General features: G+C 33.0%; 1 protein-coding gene across 4 annotated transcripts in view; it reads left to right on the plus strand.

The window, feature by feature from the left end:
- Positions 1 to 25960, plus strand: part of LOC105252560 (protein sickie) — a 161887-nt gene that overhangs the window by 124255 nt on the left and 11672 nt on the right. For 3 of the 4 annotated variants that reach the window (XM_020027934.2, XM_020027932.2, XM_020027936.2), the window contains 7 exons: positions 1833 to 2189; positions 2651 to 2878; positions 3371 to 3788; positions 4021 to 4162; positions 4703 to 4729; positions 6910 to 7148; positions 7784 to 7935. In XM_020027934.2, the coding sequence (XP_019883493.1) occupies positions 1833 to 2189; positions 2651 to 2878; positions 3371 to 3788; positions 4021 to 4162; positions 4703 to 4729; positions 6910 to 7148; positions 7784 to 7935 (1563 nt within the window). The remainder of the gene's footprint in view (positions 1 to 1832; positions 2190 to 2650; positions 2879 to 3370; positions 3789 to 4020; positions 4163 to 4702; positions 4730 to 6909; positions 7149 to 7783; positions 7936 to 25960) is intronic. The other variant, XM_025406085.1, reaches the window with a different exon arrangement.

Genomic DNA, 25960 nt, shown 5'->3' on the forward strand with positions numbered 1-25960 from the left:
GTACGGAATACTTCTATGCGGTTACTGGATATAATGCTAAGAAGGAAAAGCTGAGAGATAAGCTGAGAGAGAAAAATTCTCGTCCTTTGTTCGAAAATTATCCGAGACGACCAATCGATATCATTCTAGTCGACGACACTCAAGGCGTCGTCGCCTTGCTGTGCTGCGTGCTTTACGATCGTAAAAAATGGGTTGTTTTCACGTCGAGGATTTCAAAAAAATAAACCTCAGGCTCTGTGCCGCGAAAGAGTCTCGGAAAACCATCTACTCGGAAGAGAGGTGCGCCCAGTTTATTTGGACTCTCTGCTCCCGGTTCGCGTACTTCAAAGGCATGCGAATGTTTGCTATTTCCTGTCGACAAGGTTGATTGCGTCTAACATGTAACGTGCCGCCTTCGATATAAAAAAATTATAAATTCGGGGAATAAAAAGAATTAAATATCAATGATAGAAGAAAAAAAATGAACGGAAAGTAATAGGAAAATCAAAGTAGAATTAGAAAATACATATATAAAATGAAACATAGATAATAGAAAGATGATAAATTTAGAAATCAGAAAAATAGATAAAAGTAGAAAATAAAAATATGATATATAAAAGAGAGAGAGAAAGAGAGAAAAGATAAAATGGGAAAATGACAAAATGTCAGAGATAAAATTATAACATATAGAAACGTAATAAATTCATAGATTAGAAAAAATTAAATGTAGAAATCAGAAAAATGGCAAAATTAAGGATCGATGTACGGGAAAAAATAAATATAAACATAAATAAGTATTGTATAATTAAAATCATTTGCCTTGTGACTCAAATGCTTTTAATTAAAATTTTCATTACTGATACAAGATAGTTGAAATTTTTAATTATTTCTTTTAAATAAAAAAGAGAGAATAATTTTATATGGAAGAAAATAAATGAAGAACGATATGCTTTTTTGCAAAAATAGATAGAAAAACGCATTTGATCCGCGAATCTTTTATCTCGAATTTATAGTCTTTCTATGCGTGTACATTTACGTTCTTCGCTATAAAAATCCAAGGAATCTTCCTACTTCCACCCCTGTGAGTCATTCACGATTCTACATATAGAAGAATGATAGAATGATATACACTTTCGTTGTATTTTTATGAACAGTTCAGTCTTTAAAAATTTTATCAGATTTCTTATTCTTCTTATTTCAGAAATTTGTACAGAAATTTGTACAGCTTTTTTAAAGAAATAAATTATCAATTATGATTTTAGAGACATTATTATATTTTTATATCGTACAATTTGTTTTTCGAATAATGTTTGCATTATTCTAGTGATTATTCTATTAATATCGGATTTAAACGAAAAATAAGAAATGAATAAAAAATAGAGGATGAATAGAGGATGAAAATAGCACAACGAAAATTATTGTAGCGTTCCGTTGCGGTGACGCCTATGTTCTGAATCATACCACAAAGGTTCTGACTTCTGCTTGGAGATCGATACTTCTCTTATTATGTCTTTAACTGATTACGGATGATGACAGTAACATCGATCTCATTTTAGATAATCACTGTTTTTAATAATTTATTGACAAGAAATGTCGATAAAATATCTAAAACTAATTGATAACTAGAGATAAGTTCAAGCAATTTTAGAATCGCTTTATTATATTATAAATTATTGTTTAATGTCTTGCGACATGTATATATATTAAATGTGTGTATATATATATTATTTTTTCTCCAATTTAACTTTAAAAAATATAATTTTGCATAACTTTTTGGAATATATTAAAATATATACTTTATATGCGAGAGAGATAGAGAGAGAGATTAACATATATAAATTATTTTTCAATAGAGGGTGCCGGGCGGAGGAGGCGTGATTGTGGGGGGTGGCGGAGGTTCGGCCACCCCCCAAGGGGCGCAGCAAGGTAACAGTCATAATCTGGTGTATCGCGTGGTGGGCTCACGTGGACATCCCAGCGGTCACCATCCGCATGTAAAAAAGTCTGACAGCTCTCAGCAAACCGAGAGCTCGGCTTTCAAGCATCAGCAGCAGCAGCAGCAACAACAACAACAGCAGCAAAATTCGAACGGTTCCACCAGCAGCAGCTCCAACAGCCAACAATGGAAGAAATACATCGAGGCGGGTGCCGCAAGGGAAAGAGACAAGGAGGGCGCACCTCCCAGTCCTAGTCCCTCCAGAAGATCACAGGTGAGATACTTCAAGAAATATTGAAACTTTTAGTTCTTGATTTCTTTATATCTTGATATTTTTTTATATTGTTATAAACAGATAGATGTTAAAATTAACTAGCCTTAATCTAATATTCAAAATTGAATAATAAAGTTGATAATCTTACTCTCTAAAAGTGAATCAATGTATTATCACTGTAATCAGTGCTGTATTTATAACTGCTTGTAATCGTAGTAGTATATATACTACTTTCACTAAAGTGAATCAGTGTATTATCACTGAAAAACAATAAATACTCATTGATTACAAGCAGTTATAAGTACAGCACTGATTACAGTGATAATACATTGATTCACTTTTAGAGAGTAGAACAGATAAAGCTAATAAGATTAATTTGTGATTTAAATTAAAATAAAAAATAGCTTTTTTATATTATTATAATATATTAACAATTAAAATAAAATGGTTGAAATATATAGGATAAGCATCGGAAACAGGCCATGGCCGAATATGCGAATGGCGAGAAACCACAGAAAGTTTCATCGGGTACGTCGACGAGCGGGAGTAGCAAGGTTCGTGGGGTACCGCAAAGTTTCGGCTACGTTAAAAGACACAGTGCGGGCACTAGTCCGAGTCCCAATGGCGTTCAAAATGGCAACAAGGACGCCACTAGGACGGCTCAAGTTAGCGCTGTGCCAAGGACCAAGGTAGCGTAAAAATTATTAATTATTTTTATACGTCTAGATTTATAGATATTAATCTTAAAATTTTTTCTAGAAATTATAGTCACAAATTTTAAAATCTTTAGATTAAATTGAAAAATTAAGGATTACATTTTTTGAAATCCCTTTGATCCTTTTAAAATTTAAATCTAGATTATTAAATTCAGAATAAGTGTCAAATCTAACATCTCTAGATTCTTCAAAAATTACGGCTTCTTTCCTTTATTCTAAAATTAAGATTCATAATTTTTATTTATAGATTTCTACAATTAGGTATTTGATTCTTAGTATTTTAAAATCTTTGAGTTCCTTTAATATTTGACTAAATAAAAAGTTAAAATAAATATCAAAATGTTTCAGACTAAATATTTGAGTTTTAATTTGAAGCAGCTGTATCTTGTTTATCTCAAATTTACTAAATCAAATAGAGTATATATCGGGTATATTAAATTGGAATTGTTTGTCTCTTGGGTGTAGGTTAAAGTGTCTGGCGGCACGCAAACATGCACGACGGAATTGCAGGCCAACTCTTCAGGATCCAGCCAGGGTCACCACTATAAAAGTTATAGTCTCACCGGTCCCAGCGCCAGTCAACTCTCTCAATCAGTCCGGGATCGTCTCATGTTGGGTTCTCAGAGTCTGCCGAAGCCAGGCAGTCCAGAATTCACCGCTCTCTTCGCATCCGCTCATCATCGTGAGAGAGGAACTGGTGTCGGACCGGCGAGTACCTCATTTTCACCCCGAGTACTGAAACCGTCTGACGGTAGTCTTAGCGATACGTGCAGTAATTATGCAGCACCTGATCTTCAGGGCTACTACGGCACGCCCAACAGTCCCTATACAACTTCGTGGATGAGACATAGCAACACCTATACGCCCAGCGGACGATCTCAAGGTAATTTAAATATTAAAATATTATAATTTAATTAATTAAATTAGATTTTAAATTTAATTGATTAAAATATTATAATTTTTTAAGACATTGAAAAATAATGCAAATTATCAGTCAATTTACACATTTATTTTGTATTTATTTCATTTTATCATAATTTATTTTAATTTTTTATTTACAGTTTTTGTTCTTATTTTATAAAATTATAACGTATAATTTTTTTTAACTTAAATAGGAATGGGCTTATGCGAGGCGGACAGCGTAGAATCGTTAGGTTCGCATCGCGCGAGCTTAACACATGCCCGTCTCTTAATGCATCAAAGGGACTCTACGGGATCTCCGGCACCGCCTAGATTAAACAGGAGCAACTCCATCAGGTGAGAATTTTCAGAATCTTGTTTTTTAATTTTTATTTCAATTCTTAATTCTTAAATAATAAAAAAATGGTTAAATAGTTCTTTATATTATATTTTATTTTAATAATAGCATTCATTTAAAAAAAATTCCATAATACATAACACTTTAAAAACACTTCGCAATCTTTAGATAGCTAAATACTTTATTAACATAATATAAAAATATTTTTAATTATACATTAAATATAAGATTAATATATTTTTTTAGTTTTGATAAACATATTATAGATATATATAGATATATATAAAATTAGAAACATGATTTTTAACTTTTATTTTGAATATTTAACTTAAATATTAATCATCGTGAGGGCTGATTATAATCTTATTACGATATACATAATATTATAGCATGCTTAGAAGATGCGACTTTAGTATTCGATCAGTTCTTAAACGACAACTATAATTCTTTCTCTTTTTCCGGCTCTCTTCATTCACTTACTCTTTAATTAATAAATTCAATCGTGAAATAACGCAGGACAATTTGATTAACCGTTCTAGCCACCTACGGGACAGGACATTTCCAAGGTAGTGCGATAGTACACACTCGGCGATCCTGTTTTTCACGCATAAGTATCAAAAGATATGAACAGAGTCGTATCATAATACATATATACGCACTCGAGAATCGCTCTCACACGCACTCGCAGAGAGTTTTCTTCAAAACCTAATTTTGATCGAATTTTTGGATTCGAAAATTTTTCGCAACATATATTATTAACAATCTTAGAATCTAGAAATAGAGTATTCAAAATTTTTAAATCTAAAAAGCTACAAAAAAATTGGTCTTTAAAGTCTTTAAAATCGAGAATTATACATTTTAAGATCTTTAAATCTTTAAGGTCCGGTTGCACCAACGTTATTTTAGCTTTAAGCGAGACTTAAATATATGTCTATCTTTATCTTTCTTTCTAAATAAATAAAGACAGACATATATTTAAGATTTGCTTAAACCTAAAATAATGTTGGTGCAACCGGGCCTAATACTTTCAATCTCTAACTTTAAGTATAATAAAAATCTAGATTCTAAGATTTTTTTAGATTTAAAAATTAGATTTTAAGATTATTGGATTCTCGATTTCTTGGATTCTTAGATTTTGAAATGCATAGTCTAAATTCTAAAGTTATGATTTTTTTCAAAACCCATAAATTCTAAGATCCATTACATCTTCAACTCTTAGGATTTTTTAATTTTAGGTGATCTAAGAACTTGGATCCGAAATCTGTATATTCCAAAAATCTGTATATTCCAAAAATGTTGAGATTTTAAACTGTAAAATATTTGAGACCTCTTTAAAATAACAAAGAATTATAAATTATTAAATCTTGGACTCCTAGAATCTTTGAATTCTTACAATCTAGATTTTCCGGAAACTACAAGACTCACTCTATCACGCAAATGTAATTCACAGAGTGCTCTACGTGTCTTCGATATATTGTGTTGATAGTTATTCCTGCCGCAGATTCGACGTTGCCTATTGTGCCAAAGTCCATCTTTCAATCGTGTTGCTTGTGTAGCTGCATGCATGCGCGACGCTTCATCAATATTCTAAGCCAATATTGAAAGCAGAATATCTGCCGTGTACTTGCTCACTATCGTTATATAATAGTATTACATAACTTTGAAGTCATATATAATTATGTTTGATTAAACGAACAACATTTGAATATGAAAATAATGAATTCAAGTCGAAATGTATATTCGATGGATCGATAACTCTCGTTCGGTTGCCGCGAGATTAAATGCACGCAATGCTCAGGAAGTAGTCCTCGACTTTCTGTCAAGTGGAAGTAAGCTTATCTTTTAATTAGAGGCTCTTTCTGGAACTGAGTAACTGCGCGCACACTCGGGTGGTAGACAAATGTATTCTCGTTGCCGGAGTTAACTGAAACACTCGAAGTCTTCTTTTGCTGACTAAAGCAACCCGCGATTGGTACTCTTCACCGAGAGATGTTGTAAACCTTTGCTTAACATAACAAATATCGTTTTCCTATTATGAAAATAATTTTTAATCCGTTCTAAATTTGATTTTTATTTATTAATTTTGTATTTTAATATAACCAATAATTTTTCATAAAGTTTCCCAAAATATCACCAAATTATAAGAAATAAATTTAAAAGTAAAGAGGAATTTTTTAAAAGTTTTATAAAAATGAGTTGAAGAATTTGAAAGTATTAAGAATATAAATATAAAAAACAAATAATAATTCATGTAAGATTTGCTTTTTGAACAAAATAACAGTGAAGAAAAAATGGTTCTATAATAGTAAGTTTTCAATAGAAAAGAATTTTCTTTTTAATGTTATTTTTTACAAGTACGCGATAATTGTGTGCTTGTGTGCTTAGTATGATAAAGATAATTATAAATAAAATCAAAACTGGACGCTAATGAGAGGAAATGATTGCAACATCAAATGTAGTATGTTAAATTATGATTTAAAATACTTTAATAGAGGATCAAAAGCAAAGTTCACTGTTGAATTGCAATATCAATTTTTATAATAATATCGAAACTGATAGATAAGATACTCTTTTCAACGCTGAATGTATTCAATGTCGATACTTTAATTTTGGCTAGATAATGGTGTCGATAAAATAGTCCGAGTTGAGAGTCGATCCTCTCAAAGTCTGGCTTGATAAGAGAACATTATTTAGAGCCGCCTCGAGAGAAATCTCTAGAGAACATGGTGCGCTTATGTTTTCACAGATCTACAAAGAGCGAAAAGATGTACCCGTCGATGCTGGCGCGAGGCAGTGGTGCTTCATCGTCGGTGGGCGAGGAAGTCGGAATTGGCATGGGAGTCGGAGTGGAACCGTATTATAGCGTTCCCGTGGGATCAGCAGGATGCACCGGCCAGCACTGGTCCCAGCCAACGTCACCGACACCCACTCACACTTCGCGGCAACCACCAAATTTGTATCAACACGTGCACAAGGATGATGACAGTGAGTATTATCAGGAAAAAATTTCAAAAATTGATATAACTGATTTGTTGAAAAGTTGAAGGAAAGCTATTATCATTTTAAGACTAATTTTTTGAGTTTTGAAAAATACGAAAAACAAGAATTAATATTGCACTGAATCCTTATCTAATAAATCTTAAGATGGATTACAGTCGAAAATAATTACACGTCGCTAATGGAAACAAACGGAATAGTTAAGTAGGAGTGAATAAAAACAATGCTCTTGGAGTAAAAGGAATAGTAAAAAATAAAAAAGAGAATAGTAATTAGCTATGAGAAAGAATAATAAGAATATATAATTTAAAAAAAATAGTAAAAATAATAATAATAAATATATATAATAGCAAAGAGTAAAAAATGTTTTAAGAATAATAAATTGTAATTTAAATTAAATTTTTTCTCATTTGATAGAGAAATATTATAAAAGAAAAGGAAATATTATACAAATTAATATAACAAAAGTCTCATAGAAAGTAATGTAAATTTAGACACAAATGATACTATTAATATAGTTTACGAAATTTAAAGTTCTTCAAATATTAATATTAATTTTAGAACGAAAAATCATATCGATAATTAATGTGTAATAAGAAAGGAATCATTTGCATCTGCTTCAGTTCACGGCTCTTCGGTGTCGTTGGTATCTACCGCGAGCAGCCTTTACAGCTCGGCTGAAGAGAAGCAGGCTCATGAATTGAGAAAATTGCGTCGCGAACTGTTAGACGCTCAAGAGAAGGTGCACTCGTTAACCAGTCAACTTTCTACAAACGTGAGTATTACATATATTTATATGTATATATATATATATATATATATATATATATATACACACACACACACATATACACACATACATACACATATACATGTACATATACATACAATTGCAATCTTTGTATTGCTTGAATTTTATATACGGAGCTGTTAATATAGAACTCTACTCGTTATCTATTGCCGCGATTATTGCATCGGAACAAGCATGCGATGATTAGCACAAACCGATGTCGCTATAATTGCGGATAGCGACTAATTAACACGACCGGATCTATCATCGCCGCGAGCGGGACGCATGCAGTTAGTCGCATGGAAACAGAGCAAATTGGCGTGGATGATTAGTCGTAATTAATCGACAATTAGCGAACCTACAAGCCAGTATTCTCTAATGAACTTGGAAACCCCTGTTAACCTGTTGCGATGATCTATATGGTATGCGATTCTATCTACTATTGCCAGCTTCCATATCAAGAATCTGCGCACAAGATTACATATGAAGTACTTTATATTAACATAAACAAATTTGTATTATATGTAAAAAAATACTTCAATTTTTTTAGGTTTCATTTATCTTCTTTAACTTATCTCTTTTACAAAAATTTTTATTATTATTTGAAAAATGATTTAACATGTAATTTTGCAGCTTAATTAATTTAATAATTCATTTAATCCTTAATCTTAATTTTTCAGTTTAATTTTAATTTAATTTCTTAAATATCACAATGCGAAAATATCGTTTGGAAATATTTATACTTACAAAAAACATTGAATATTAGTTTTTTTTAAATATAAAATAACATATCTATCTCCGATATCCAGTGAGTGAAAAAGTATCGATATTGAAGAAAATACTTCCATTTCGAAAAGCGCGCGTTTTGTCCCGCGGATGTACCTGCAGCCGACTGGCCGCGGGACCACGAAGATCTCGACTCGTTGACCAATAGGATAGAGCGTCGTTCGGGCCCCGTAGACCATCACCGAGTGCGCTTCACGCGCTCAGTTGGCGTCGCGCAGCGCTTGGCATCGCACGTGTTTTGATTTTCGATTTGCACGGATCGATCGTGATCCGCGCGATCCGTCAATATTTTGCTCGCGATCGGAATCGGGAGGTGATAGTGCGATATGAATATATCGAAGAATATATCGTCACTCAATTTATATTAATTCAAGTGGATTATACTGAAACTTGGCGGCTTGAATCTCTCACCGAACAAGTGGATTAGAAAAGAAAGTAATTGTGCAACGAGATCGTTGGTCTGGGTCTCTATCGATTCTCTCTTCAGATGCACATTCGATGCATACGAATATCTTCTGATACGTTATCACGTGTTATCTATACGATGATTATTCAATGTCTATACGTTTGAAGTTGTATTTATCTTGTTGTAGACTGGTTGGGTTTTAGAAATGTGTTAGAATATCGACACCAGAAGCGTGCGTATTATTTGGAGAATTACTTGTTTATATCAGCAAGCTTGTAAAATATCAAGTTGTTCAAATTTATTAATGATATTAATGATAAGAGATAACGATAACATTTTAAAAGTATTAACCATAATACTATAAAAGTAAATCTTGCTTGATTGTATCAAAATTCAAGTGACTTGCTCTTTTGTTGAATTTAATCTTTCGATGGTAAAGTTTTTATTTTCTATTAACTAATTTTGCGATAATAAAGTTTTACGAAAACAAATTACGGAAACAAACATTAATCAAACATAATCGATATGAAAAATTTTATCATTTATAAATCATACACATTGTTTTACTTTACTTATCAGAAATTAAGTTATATGGTGAATAACTTTCACTTAAATTGAAAGTTAAAGAATATAAGTTAGAAAAATAAATTGAGACATCGATGAAATTTTAGAGATACCTCTAATAATTTAATATCTAATAATTTAGCAGGATAATTATGTGGTATTCAATTCTCGCTAATAGAATGCTAGATTTTCATTTCCTAGATTTCGTGTTACATCGGACTCACGGATTTGCGTTTATCTCGCCAGATATCGCGATCCTCTAAGTATGCCACATTTCTCTCGTGCGTTATCCGTACAACACAGTAACCTCTTTGCGATCCTCGATATATCGACAAAGCCCGCGAGAAAATCGATTGCTACAAAAGTTAAATTTAAAACATAAAATTCTCAAATTCTATCACGTAAAAAAGCACAAATTATACAACTTTTCTATAATTTATTATGAAAAAAAAGAAAATTGATTGATCAGAAGACTTTGTTATAAATGCAAAGTTTTTTTTTATATTTTATCTTTTAATTAACCAACTAAACGGAGAACTAGATTTGTAATTAATTAACCAATAGATGAAATAATTAGTTTGTAAACAAAATTAAAAATGAGGGTAATTTACAATTTTGCCCCATTACACTTTAATGTATTCAGGATCGTAATATTGATAATGAGGAAAGCCCTCAGGTCGAGGTCGCAGGTTCGCGTTCATCGCACTCTCGGACGCGCGTATGCACATATATGGCAGAAATGGAGGGAATCCTAGGTCGTTCCTAGGAGTCGCGGATTTTTGCGCGGTCGTCGGCTGCATCGTGCATTCCCGAAGCGCACTCTCGGTCGCCTTTCTTCTCTTCTCTGTATATACGTCACTCCCTCAATCCCTGAAGAAATCTCGCGAGGATGTCGCACCCGTATATAGTTATTGACACCCTATATATGGAGGAGTGAGTGCGCTCTCAATGTAGACGCAGCCTGTGCATCTGAAAATGCACGCGGATGTGTGTGTAATATTTCTATATTTTTTATTTATATTATATTGCACTTAGCAATTGTCATAATTACAGTTATTAACGCACGAGCTCAATTTAATTTAATTTAATATTACTCCGGTTTTTATTTATTATCGCACGCTCGTGAAGCAAGTAACTATTTATAATTGGTACATAAATAACGCTTTTAAAAATCGTAACGTAAAAAATTCTAAACGCAAAAATTTTCTATTTTAGAAAAATATTTTTTCATTTTATACGATAATTATAATTTTAAAATAAATATTCCAATGTTAGCTTTATATTAGATTTTACATAACATCGGTGTAATATCGACAGCAGGGGAGCGAATTGCGAATAAATAATCACAGACCTCGTCATAGGAAGCCGATCGATCGAAACGGTTAATTGATTAGACTTGTGGAACTACCGCGTACCGATACACTATTCCCTCTTTCTTCGATTGGCGCCAGGGAGAGAGAGAGAGAGAGAGAGTAGCACATACACGAGTCATAACACACGGACACACACGCAACCCGGCTAACACTCGGCTCCGCACTCTAATTGTACGTTTAATTGCTCGTAGAACATAAATCGCCGCGAAACGCTCGGCGGAGCGGAAAATCCACAGAGCTCATTCGCTCCGAAATGCGGCCCGAATCCGTTCCTTGCGATTCTTCTCCCGCCACTTTTCTCTCCTCTCACTACTCGATCGCTAATCGTCCAGATTTTTTGCCTCGAACCGGTGCTAATAGCGTCCTAAACAGAAAAGCTGCAAAGAAACGAGATTGTGATTATCTCCCGGCTTTATCGAGACCAAAAACGACGAGGCAGTCATTTTGCTGCTTAAAGGTTTCGAACGATCGTAGCTTGTGAACTTTTAATTAATGTTTCCGACGCAAATTCCGCAAACTGTATAATATTTTACAGATATAGAATTTTTTTAACTTTTTTTCTCTTTTTTCTTCTTTCTAATGAATTTTTAATTAACAGGGAAAAACGAGAGATGAATTTCATTTCATTGTAGTAGTATTTAATTTTTAATTAAAAATTTTCCTATAGTGTGTACTTTTTTATATTTTTTTGTACTTTTTTATATTGAATGTCACAGATTGATAAAGTTTCACAATTTCAAGTTGACCGTGCTTAAGAAATTTTTTTTTATATTAAAGATGTATTAATTCACACTCTCTTTTCATTAAAATAATTTCGAGGATGATTATACGAGAACGTCATGAATTGAATATCATCATTTCAATTAGACTTAGAGAAATTCAAGACTCTCTCCGGGAGCTGGGCAACAGATAGTAAAATTTTGCAAAAAATTAACCGATCTATGCCTCGAGGAATTTGAAAAGATGATTGGCTCGTTTATGGAAATTTAAAGATACCATGTTTTACGATCACGAATCATGCTCTACAGCGTTCCGTTATCGTAAATTTTACAGCCTAATTTCTAATGATAGTCCATTCATGGTAGAGCGGATATTTATCGCATCCGATGAACAATCACGATCGATCGATCGTATTACCGAGATTTATAGCGAACAATATTTTCATACGTTTACGCTTTCATCGTTATACGCTATATGTAATTTATATTATCGCTTATATTTCCTGTGTTGGTAAAAAGAAAAGCAACATTATAATTATATCATTTAGCTTAAATTTATTTATTGTAAAAAATTTTTCAAAATTATAGACTAGGTAGTTTACATTTCCTGTAGCAACATGAATCTTGTTTTTTAAGAGCTTTATTTATTTATTTGAAGCGGCACACATTTGCTTCATATTTGTGACCTACAGCGTAGAAATCTTAAACTTGTCAGAATACTTTAAAAGATAGGATACTTTAGTGTCTGAGATTTTTGTGTGCTTTTGTAATCTAAACAAAGTAAACCCTCTTTTGGAGAGTTGACTAGGAAAATAATTTTAAGGATATTTGTATACACTACTTTCTGCTTTCTCTTAATTAAGATTAATTTCCTCTTGAGTTGTCCTTAATAACTGTCATTGTAAATATATTTTTTTGAAGTTTGAATGATTTTTATATTTAAAATAAAACTAATAATATAATAATAAACAATAACATGAATTTAAACATATAAAAAATGCAATATAATTAAAAGTCTTTTCATATTTGGCAAAAGTTAGATCTTTAATCAAATTTATTTGATTTTATTTATTAATTCATCCGAATAAAACAAATTACAATTTTTATACTAAAAAATCTAAAAGCCACAACAAAAGCTATTTTTAGAAGCAATCTTAAGATGCTTGCTAGTTTTAAATTCACTCATAAAAGGGAGAATGTCCTGTGGATCTTTTGCAAATATAATAGAACTTTGTCACTGAAAGTCAGTGCCAAAACGCTTGGGAACAATATCCTTTGGGAACAATATTACAAATTCTCAGGGTGGGGAAGGAAGCTCCGTCTTTTCGACAAATCGTTGTCGCGAATTTACGAAAGCGATTAGTGAATGGAATATTCGGGAAAGGAAACAGCAACATAGAAGGAGTCGACGCACATCGTCGTCGTTGATCTTTGCGAGATATTGTAACGAAAGCAAAGAGCAAGAAGGACTGACAATACATGTGCCACGTTTCGTTCTTTTGTACGCGCGAGGGTCCAAATGTGTGTGCTCAAGATTTACGATCCCGTCATCTGACCCCGCGATTTCATGACCGTAACAATCGATCCTGAAGCAAAGGATCCTTTGAATCATTCTCCGGGAGTATTAGCCTTCCCGATCAATGCCATGGTTTCTTAGAGCATCGATAAATTTTTCGCAATAACATACATGATGCCCGAAAAGAAAGATATTCGAATTTAACATTAAAAGTCAAGAAATCTTATTTTATGCACGTATAAATTTTACAATGTACACATTATTTACATTATTATTACTTGTCAGTTTCATCTCGTATCTCTTCATATAAAACTATCTGCTATCATATATTATGGATTTTATAATCCCCTGTATTTAATCTTTAAAAAAAAGTTATCTTAAAAGATAATAAATATTACCCATGTAATGTGCACTTCTAAAAAGAACAATTGACAAAAAGAAACAGAACTTGTCGTATAAATTCCGAACAATGATTCGCTGATCGTGATTTATAAGGAAGATTCACGAGTTGAGCTTTTACGAGTGACTAGATTGTAAATGATTACGTCATTTCCGACCGTCCTTCGATATGTTTAGCATTACAACACCTTGACCATGTGGCGCAGAAACATCTTTCATTCAAATAGAATAATCGAATCTTAGAACCGCATAATTAAAAACAGAGATCGTTGCTGCCCAGCCAACGAATGTATCGATGGTTCAGATAATGCTACTCCTACGTATATGTACATATTGTACATATGTAGATCCCATTAGACTCCAGCTTATACATATGACGATATTTTTTTTGCAATATTTCAGTAACCAGCGCATGCTTGCAATTAAACCACGTAATGCGAGTCTCTCCGCTTGTTCGCTTCATTACAACGCCTCATTCATCACTCGAGACAGACATTGATACTTACATTGTCACCAATGACATCGAAAATTATAGTAACGCGAAAGTAGGTGAACTAGGTTTTATTCGAACGAGTTTTCATTCAATAAAATTCAGTATTGATTCTATAAGCAAAAATGTAATTATATAATAAATAAATATCAATTTCATAATAAATTTCATAAATTTAAATTAATTTCGATCACTTGTTCGAGTTAATTCCTAAATAAAACATTAAAACATTGATAGAACAGATTAATTATAAATAATACAAAAAGAAACGTTTCGATGTTTTGAGAATTGAGTAATAAAAGCTTATTTTTTAAATTTTCAAAATTTTAATTGGAAATTTAACCGTAGAAGTATTAAAAAGATAAATTTTTCTCGACAAAAATTTTAAAAAAATTTCGATATATTTTGAATGCGATATTCTATTAAAGTTGTATTTTTGTATACGCATCTAGAGACAATAATTTTTTTCCGTCTTTAAATTCAGTGTACGCTATTTACAGATTTGTCATCTAATTAGTAGTTCTGGCGCGCATCAAATGCCTTTTTTTTTTCACATTTTGCGTGACCGATGCACACGATGCATACATTATCATTAATTAATTTGTAATCTCTAACCGCGCCTATGCTGTAAAGCAGCATACTAATCAGAAATAGTAAATCAGTTTCTATTTCTGTTATCGATACTCAAATAATTAAATTGGATTAAAAATATTAAATTATGTGAATTTGAATAAGTATACAAATGATATATATTATAATAAAAAAATACATTGTTTAAATATTAATAAAGATATTAAGAGATTTAAATAATAATTAAAACGTTAATTGTTCAGTATAATTAATAATCAATAAATTATTATGACAAATATAAATAATATAATGTTAAATATTAATAATGATTGACAATAAGTTTCTATATCGACGATATTTAGAACTTTCAGTGAATTACATACATATATATTTCAAACGTGTCAAACTTTTCATGTCACTGCAGGAATTTAGATATCGAGCAGTTGCATAAATGAATTTCCCTATCAATGTATTATGATAATCGAGGGCCACGGGGGGAAAAGGATTCATCTAACTTGCGTGATTCGTGAACTTGGAACAAAAAACAGTATATCGAGAACACGCGTGGGAGTTCCGTTAATCCGCCGAGCAGTGAGTTTATTGACGTAGCCACTCATAAATTGCAATTATTATTATCCTCGCGATCCTCTTGCGAAGCGATATCCAGCAGCAGCATTTCCTTCGTGTTTGTACAAAACTTTTACCAATCCCTGCGATTTTTTAGTTTTAAAGAAAAGATTGCGTAAGTTTCGCTCTCACGACTGGCTTGTATGATTTAATTCGGATACTTGTTTTTGCATTTAATTGAATAAATATTCTAAAATTCTAATATTTCAATGTTTCTTATCAGAATTGTAGGACTAATTTTTAAGAAGCAACTACTAATCTTTCAAAGACGTCATCAGGGTCTCATTGAATTACTCAATGATTTGGCCCGGATCCTGTAGCCTCTCGATGAGTATATACACGAGCTCGTCTTTTATCGGCGTCTTTTTTTCTCGTGCGGCAACGTTGAATTTCTTCAACATCTTCCAATCATGCTCTTTTCTTCGCGTTCAACTCGGAATCGGTATTGAATTAGTCTCGAGACTTTCCCCTTGATCTTGCTTTTACATCCACGATGGCCAATCAGCCGATCAATTACGCGAAACTCAGATGGAGAATTCTCAGCATTTTTCAGTTGCTTCGTTAGCGGAAGTGGACTCTATAAGGATAGAAAAAGTTTTCAGGACATTTTTGTCTGAGTAATCAAAGTCACCGCTGAAAATATCTCCGTAAACGATTCGAGATCTTTGAATTTCTTTTTTTCTTCTGGAATTTGTAAACTCTGATATATATTTACGTATTTATGATAAAATTTTTAACTTTGATAAAATCTTAGGATTTTTAGCACTTGAAATTTTTAAATTTGTATTATTATATCGAAATTTTATTAATAAAACACAGAATTATATCAAATTATTAAGTTCAATGATTAAATGACAAAGAAATGTATATGGCAAACTTAAAAATTATTTTATTCAGAAAGATTATCAAAAATATTATTAAAAATGAAAAACTTTTTATATCAATTGACATAATTATTCTTTTTCAAACAACAAAAATATTTGAGAGATAATATTTTAATATTATATTGTATCTCTTTTTATATATAACAATAATCTATTATTATCGCCATTATTAATTACTTAAACAATGTAGTTTTAATATGATTTTCTTATTTTCAATATTATTTTATATCACTGATTTTATGGAAGAATCTATAAAAGCTGACAGAGTTGCTGGCTCTCGAAGGGAAGACGAAAGGCGAAGATGCTTACAAAGATGAACATGCATTCAAGGCGGTCAGTTAAAGTTAACATTAAAAGGAGAGACAAAAGGCGAAACAACAGCGCGACTTTTAATAAGAGGGACTGCGGGATTGGCTGGGCAGTTGGCTCCAATCAAGCTTCGGGGTCTCTTCGTCTCCGCATCTATACCTTTAGGGCCTTTGGCCGTTCCTATGCATGTGTATGTGTGCATGTATACTAGCCTATGAATTAAATCCACGAGCATCACAATGAATCATTATTATATATCATCGTACTTATTGTTATCATTTCTAGTTTTCATGTTTCATGCTTTTATGTTTCATCATTTCGTTTCACATATAATAGATTAAATTTCTTTAATTAAACCTATTGAAAATATTACATTCTATTTAATCTGTAATATGAGATTCAATTTAATGAAAGTAAATTTAATTTAATCTAATAAGGATATGTTTTTTTATATAATCTAATATAAAAATATCAATCATACTAAAACATCTAAAAATTAATTCTAAAAGTCAAGTCTAAAAATAGAAACATTCTTATGTAACATTTTATGGATATACAAATCTTTAGTTGTTTTTTATTGATAAGGAAAAAATTTTATTATTAAAAATGTTTACGAATTTTATATTCTAGATAACAGTACAATAAATAATAGATAGTAGACATAGAAGGAATATATTAAATGCGAAAATATATGTAATAGTCAATATTAAATTTAAAATTTTAAATCAATTTTTCTTTTATTATTAAAAATATGTTTTATAGTAAATAATATTTTATAGATACATATTTCTATATATTTTTGTGTATAATATCAAATTTGAAAATTACAAAAAGATTAGTAAATGTCAGAATCTTTTACGCGTCTCTTTTTCTAATCGTGCAATAACAATGCATCAAGATTTTCCTCGAAAAGACGTGAAACGCTTAAAGAAGCGAGATTATACTAAATAATATAAAGTTTACATGATAAAAACATGCTTTGAGCCTACATCTGTATGCATAGCAGAATAAATATCATCATAGTGCAGACTGATCGTTTCGTTGATGACGTGCACTGATTTTGCATTCCATTCTGTTGAATCTGATTCTTTCAATCGCAAGCAACCTTGACTAGAAAATTCGATTTCTAAAAGAAAGAAAAAAACATAGGAGCATCGCAATCTTGTCAAGTTAAATCATCGATCGATTGGTAGAGACTTCCTTGAAAAATAAGTAGTATTAATCGTCGCTACGACACGATTGCGTCACCCACAAGTAATTTGTCATGCAAATTTTACATTGAAATTTAATGGGCGCAGTGTATTATCTCAAGATTGTCTCGTTGATAGTGAATTATGATCAATTTATAGACTTGAAGATCTGAATTATATATTCTTTAAGTGCCTTAATCTTTTCGTCTCTTCACAAACTTATTTTTTTACTTTTGTTATTTTATTCTACTTTATTTTAGTTTGGTTTCTACCTCACTTTAACTTTCTTTATTCCTTTTTTTATTTGTTCCACCTTGTCTTTATATCAAAGAACTCTGTCATACTTTTCTTGTATAATATATTTTAATTTTTCAGTAAATTATAAATGAAAGATTACATAATTCATTAATAGTTTATTAGTAGTTTAATTTAGTTTATTTTAGACTCAACTCATTTTCAGAGCGTATTCTCGCACCATTGTAATCACTTCGATACGGCTAAAAGGCGTAACTTTTCGATCACGCGTTATATCGATCATCAGTTGAAAAAGCGGAAGACGACAGACAGGATAGCAAGTTTTTTTGCGCGAATTTCGATTCGATATTCCAATCTGCTCGGCGCATCGAGATATCGTAATCTCTCATCTATTTGCAATTTCTTGCTGCTTTAAGCAGTAATATTGCTCGTATATTTTGCGTTCAGTGACACACCCCGTGATTTATGAAGGTTGTTTTATTTCACGGACTGCTGTAGAACGATGTTGTCTCTTTGCCACGTTATGTAAGGTTGAGTCGCATTTCTCGCGAGATACGTCGCAATTATCTTGCTCAAACGATGCGAAATCGCGCGTTAATGATATACTCCGCACGTCTACTCCGCTCTATTTGCCACTGATAATAAAGCTATGATAAAATATATACGCGATACTCGAGATGACTAACACAAAGGAAATAACTGTTCTGTAATAACATGAAAGCCACAACGTGGTTGCAACACACACATGCAACACACAATGTATAGTAGTTACAAATTATAAATAAAATCATTATTAATATTCTACTGGTAGTAAAGTTTTATTGGATTAAATATTCATTTTAAATATTCTTTATATGTAACTAATCGAAATTTATTATATATTTAAATAAACACATATATAATAGTAAACAACATTATAATTTTAAAAACTACTATTTTAAACGTTTTTAACTTGTAACGAGAAACAAATATATTTGTTTTCTAGTTACTTAATGATTTATGCAATTACACGGGATTAATCAAAGTAAAGAACTCTTTGCCTCTCTCTCGAGTCTGAGAAGTGCAGCGACCCTGTACGGGTGGACTTATCTGATGCAGATGTCCTGGCGCACTTGGGCAATTAATGCGTGTGTACGCTCTCCTTGTCATGTGCTCCGAAAGTAAATTGCAGACTTTTTCGGTGCGCGCGTGTCGAGAGCGAGAGATGATTACGTTTCAACGCAGGAGTCTGTAATCATTTCGTTGAAACTCCTGCGCGTCAGATGGGTCGACGTCCTTTTCGCGAGTTTGTAATTATTGTACACAGGCTGCGTCGCCGTGCTTTCTTACACGCGTGTAATGCGAGAAAGACTTTTAAATGTTTATTAATAAACATTTTAACGAAAGACGGAATTAACCGAGACAAGCAGACGAGGAAGGTGTCGCGATCTCAAAGGATATTAATATTTATGAGGCTCCGCTCTCCCTCTTCCACTTTGCAGGCACTAAGACGAGAGATACGTGATGTTACTCGCGAGGAGCAAGTGCACCTGCGTCACGCGTGTGCGTGCGGTATGCGTATGCATTTGTACGCGCGTGTGCACACGGAGACAAAGCCGCGGACGTCATTTTACGAGTGGGTTCACCGAGGAGAGAGGGACAAAGCGAAGGGGAGGAAACTTCCTTCGAACATTGTATGCGCGACGTGCGTGTCCGACTTTTATTTGCCTTTAACGATCGCCATCTTGGATTCGTCCGCGTGCCCTTTTCTCCATCCCCTTTTTTTTTATCATATTCCTTCAAACTCAAAATTATAAATCCGTTATTACGAATCTGTTTGTAAAGTATACAGAAAATTTCCATCAAATCTCTTTTCCGGAATCAAAGTTACGATATTCCTGGAAATAGCATTCTCGCTCATCCAATGAGCTCTCCTAGTCTGAGATCATCCAGCTCCAATCTACATCCCGGAAGCTGTGTTCTCGAGAGGTTACTGCAGACTCGCAATAAAATCGAGCGTAAAACCGTAAAGGCGAAGCGAGATGGAGAGTGCAAAACAAGAAGAGAAAAAAAGGGGAGATTTAATAATCGCTAATTATCGGATGACGAAAGATCCAGCAATAACTGGACTATTTTATCTGCGATTCTTTACGCGAGTCGCACAAGATTTCTCGCATCATGAATACATCAATGCGATCTTTTAATTCGGCTCGCGTAGATACGCTTATATCTGTAGAACTTCTGATATAAGATCTCTCGATAAACGATCTGTTATTTAATTTAAAAATCATAATAATAATTACAGTGGCGTATCATAAAAAATATATATCATTTCCCAGATGATATTTCTGTTTCGCTCTTTTTCTGCGTTCTGATTTCGCATGGCACGCTCGGCCTAGTAATAACTATCACGAAGAGCTCTCTTTTGCCGCTGGCTTTCGAGCTGTATCGACCTCGACAACCGTTTTTCGATGGAGAAAAGCTATATATCATTTGCAAGATGTTTCACATCCGCCTGGGAATACCTTTCCGCCACAATTGAGTCGCGTGCTTCAAAAACGAAAGTAAATAACATAATCGACTATTTTTCCATCATATTTTTATATCCGAAGAGAAAGAATGAGAAGGAAGGAAAAGAGAGAAACATGCTGGGAATTCGACGATAGAACCGCTAACTTAGAATTTCTCCTCGTAAAGCATTATTAGTTTCGTATATATGCGTAAAATTTTACTTTTATACGAAAAATATTGGATTGATATAAATCATTATAAATACTATAGAGATAAAATAAAGCTTACGGAATGAAACAAAGAATTTTATTTCAGAGATATAAATTAGACATCGCGATTTGATTAGGAAAATTACATAGATAATTTATTGAAATAAATTCGTGTAAATATATGTTCAGGTTTCTCTCTCTCTCTCTCTCAAAACAATTCCAAGATGGTAGAAATATCAATTATTTTTAAAATGCGTAAATTAAAATGCGTTGATTTTAATCGTTATGATCGATGAGCTATAATCTTAAGAAGAAAATGATTACGCAAAACGAGCGATTTCAATTTAGCAAATCGGCTTTTTGTCGCATCGTATCATAAAAATATTTATTAGCAATTTCGCGCGTTGCCACATTCATCATCCTGTTGCTGCTCCTCGTCCGACCGTCTGTAAATCGCCTGTAATGCCCATCGTTACACATTACGCTATGCGCCTACGAGGCGCGTTAACGACCGAAAAAGCGAGTGACGGCCTCATGCTAATCAACGACAAGATGAACTTTGATTATGGTGACGAGCGAAGCGGTGCTCCTCAAACTGCACGTGGCATATGTTAATAAGTAAATTTAAACGAATATTAATGTTGCCTTTATGCTAATCGCTACAGCCGCGAAGTGACAATAAAAAACACATTTATCTAATTGAATTTCGTATTTTATTCTCTTATTTGTATAAAAATTAAAAATAGGAAAAAGAATTTTCCATACACACATTAATGAATTTATATATATATATATATATAAATTATATATATATATATATATATATATTATATATATATATATATATATATATATATATATATATATATATAAATTCATTAATGTGTGTATGGAAAATTCTTTTCCCTATTTTTAATTTTAATATATATATATATATATATATATATATATATATATATATTGCATTTACGCATAAAAATAAAGTATGAAATTTGCTATTTAGATATTTTTAATACAAATATAATATTGATTTTTTATAATAATTTATTATTTTTTTATAATGTATATTACTGAAACTATTAAATTTGAATTACATGAATATACAGAGAGAGAGAGAGAGAGTTTTAATGCGCACATGTATAATTAACAAACAGTTAATTACCTACGTGGATATTATCGAAACTTAAATTCCAAATTCATGAGCAATATGAACACGTTAATTAATTAGTCAATTAATGTTTCACTACATAACTCTCTAATAATTATTTTTACATTTCCACGCTATTAAACGATTCAATTAGCGTTCAACAAGCCAGTCGATAAATTTCAAAACTGATCGCTTAGATCGATTTGATGTATCGCTCGCGCATCCTTTTCTTTGCCAGATGGTCTTAATTATTATCATGAGATGCGCAGACCTGGGATGCTGTTAGAGGATTCCTTATCGCACCACGTTCATCACTCGTGATAAGTCAATACGTTCCGGATGATTCCGGGTCGATCTGGGTCATCGGTTCTTATTATAGCATCTGACTTAGGCATAAGCGTATTAACCCTTCTGGTACCGAATTAACCCTTTAATACATCATTTGTTTTAAGTATTTATCTTTGCTATTTTCCGTATTCATGTTTAAGTAAATAAATAATGACGTATTTAGGACGAATATATAATTTTAAATTTTATCCAAATTTTTCTTGTACTTGATCTGAATAATTAGAATCTTGAGATTGTTGTAACTAGAGAGAGCGTTACGTCACCCCAGTTCTTGAGACCCAAATACGTTATCAATTCTACTATTACGACAGCAGTTGCTCTGCTAGGCGCGACCTCGCATATGTAATCTTCTTTTTAAACTGCTAAGAAATAAACAGCGTATGCTAGTGTTGTTAGTCGATATCGCATTGAGTTGGTGTATTGATCATCGAGTCTCGTTTTATTTTAAATTGACGAACATTTTAAAATGAGAAATGAAATTAAAATATAATATTATGTCACAAGGAATATAATCTAACTAAAAATTAGAGGTGCACAAAATATATAATAATTTTATTCTACATTATAATATGATTAAAAAAACGAAAAATATAACATTAAAATGATTAAATATAACGACGAAAAATTACGATAAAATAGATAAATATTTTTTTCTATTATAACTATCCGCTTTGTGAAAAGAATTGTAAACACGAACGTATCAGAAGAACGAGCTTGCATCGATTTCTATATCAATACCCAGGTAGACGATTTCGAAGCAAATAATGAATTATTCATACAGAGATCCGTTGGCTGAAATCATGAATAAAGGTCGCCGATCCACGATAGAAGACTCTGTTTGCTCTTAACAGTGTTATGATCGAACAAACTTTATCAAAGTATGTGCTTCGAGATATTGCAAGACTTTGAAAACTTGGTCGACAAGTTTTACATTTCAAAAAAGGAATATTTCCACATGAAAAATTCAAACATTTTTCCCGAGAATTAACAAGAAACATGAATTCGATTAAATTTAAGATTAATGTTATCAAGCATGAGTTAAAAGTCATGAAGAGAGATACCGTTTTTTTTTCTTGAATAAGAAATACTAAACGAGAATGATGCAAAATTTCTTTAAAAATTAAAGAATGTGAGACGTTATATATTCTCTTTATCAAAATTATAATCGAAAAATATATTTTTTTCTAAATAAATATGGAAAAAAACATGGAAAATCTTTGATATTAGGGAAGAGCATCTACAAAACCTCTGGCTGTTATCTTTTTCATTTTCTTCAAGGTGTCTTTGAAAATATTCACCATGTGAATCTTTACACATCATTCTACCCTAAAAAGACGAAACGATTCGTTAAAGATGGACGTGAATGTGTGTTCACGCCGCGTTCACGACGGCTACGCGACCATAAGATCGCGCGGCCGGCCACGTGCCGTCTATCGTTCCGATTCCGAAGAGTTGCTCAAGGAGACAGATGGCCCATACGCCTTGCCACGCTTGTCCAACTTCCGGATGGTTTCAGAAGACGCGCGACAGGTGCCTAGATGGGCCGATCTTGGTCGGGATCAGCCACTGATCGAGAATTATGGCACTTTGCGTGTCGCCAGATCGCATGATCTCGAGGAGCCACGGAAGGTGACGCTGAAAACGTTCTCCAAAAGGGATAAACTTGGTATCACTTCGCGAAACGATGTTAAACATTTGAAGGAGAACAACGATAAGAATTACGAACTGTACAAGAGGGATGATCATCAAACTGATCTTTGCAATCATTGCGAATGGAAGCGTGAAGGCTGCGCTCGTTATGATTGCGATCAACGACTTTATGATGCAGTACCAGTGGAGGATGATTCGAAAATTCCAAAAATCTTTTACGTTGGCAAGGCCTCTCTGGAAAATGATTTCGCTAATATTGACAACAGTCAACGTGATGTGTTCGAGAAATCGAGAGAAAATGTCGAGAATCTCAATAATTATTCTACGAAAGATTTAAAAACCAATTATATTTTCCAAAATCACGAGGATTTTCATGTCCAAGTGAAGAATGATAAGCTAACGAGCGTTAAAGACGAGGAAGATATGAAAGATGATATTATTAAAAGTTCAAAAACTTCTTTCAAGAACGACTTGGAAAATGCAAAACGATTTTCCAAGGACCGACAACCTATTTACGCAGTTCCTCAAGTATTTTCCAAGCCTAGACGAGAACGTCGATTGGTTATAGTTGATGGAAACTATGTTCCTAGCGGCGATCTCTATCGCACCACGGTTAAATACATTGAGGACATCAATCGGAATCTCGCGGAGATCGACAAAAGTTATGAGAAGATGAAGGCGAGTCCTAGAACCTACGGAGTAATTAATAGAATCGCCAAAGGTGAGTTGGTATCAGAGAATATGTCCGGCAACCTCTTTGGTTACGTCAGGAAAAGAGACATGGTACCTATGCTACCTATCAACACCGATATAGATGAGGTTATTGAAGAAAGAAACGAAAAGGATTCTAGAAAAGATAATAAGTATCTTCGCAGACCTAATTCCAAGGGCAGACTTCCGCCAAAAATTCTGCCGAGATCTTCGTCCATCGAGAACACGTCCAGGCACTCGACAGGCTCCACCACTGCTTCCTCAAGCAAATCCACTGAATCTTTATATGCGATCAGCGAGTCTTTGACGGAACTGCCAAAGATTAATGATTTTCAGAAACAAGATTCAATCTGGAATAGAACTTGCCAAGAATCAGAAAAATGTGATTTGCAGAATCAATCAAAATCTGATATTGATAGAGATGTTTCCAAAAGGATTAAGCCTGAAGATTCCAAATCCAAGGACTCGTCGTCTTCGACGGATGACGAAGTTTCGATTTCTAAAAATCGATTGCCGGTCACCAACGCGATTCGCAGGAATCGCTTTCGAGTCGACCAGGCGGAAAAATTATTGTTGAAAAAAGAACGAGCTTCTAATGAGATCTTGGGAAGGATCTCAGGCAAATTGGAGCAAGTGCGATCTTCGGAGAATCATTTGAAGAACCGTCAATACGATACGCTACCTTCACGAAAATCTAAAATCTCTTCGAAACCGCTTCACAAATCCAGCGAGGACATGCTTGATGGTGAAAGAATTTCTCGTAAGGATACCAGCTTACAAAGATCTTACTCAAGTAATAATGATATCAGGCGAAAAGAAAGTACCGATGAAAATCTTGCGGGAATTCAGCAAAATCCTTTCTATATGATGGATGCTACTGAGGTGATCCTTAAAGGACAATTGGAACGTTCCAATTACTTACAGCAACAGGATTGCTTTCTCAAGACTAGACACAATTCTTTGGAATCGAAGGAGACAGACGGCAAGATCCAATCTACTGGTGGTTTTGCTACTTTGCCGAGGAGAGGTAATCTCGTCAAGGATCACTCTGATCCTCTTAGGAGATTCTCCGGGAATGGGCCGATTCTGGAACCATTATATGAGCATGCAGTTAGCAATCCTGTAAAACCACGAGAAACTCAAAGTGTGATACCATGGTGGGAACTAGCCACCAGAAAGTATAGACATCGCAGTTGCCCATCCTTACAGGTAAATTATATTAGATAATCAGTTATAATTGCTTTAATTAGTAATAAGCACATTGAGATTGCAATCTCAAGAATTTCAAGATTTCGAATCAGCGAATCTTAATTTTAAAGAATTATAACGATGATATTATATTAAAAGGATATCAAGAAAAAATTATA

Source organism: Camponotus floridanus, unplaced genomic scaffold (assembly GCF_003227725.1).
Source record: "Camponotus floridanus strain SB8 unplaced genomic scaffold, Cflo_v7.5 scaffold131, whole genome shotgun sequence".
In the NCBI taxonomy this organism is placed as follows: Eukaryota; Metazoa; Arthropoda; class Insecta; order Hymenoptera; family Formicidae; genus Camponotus; species Camponotus floridanus.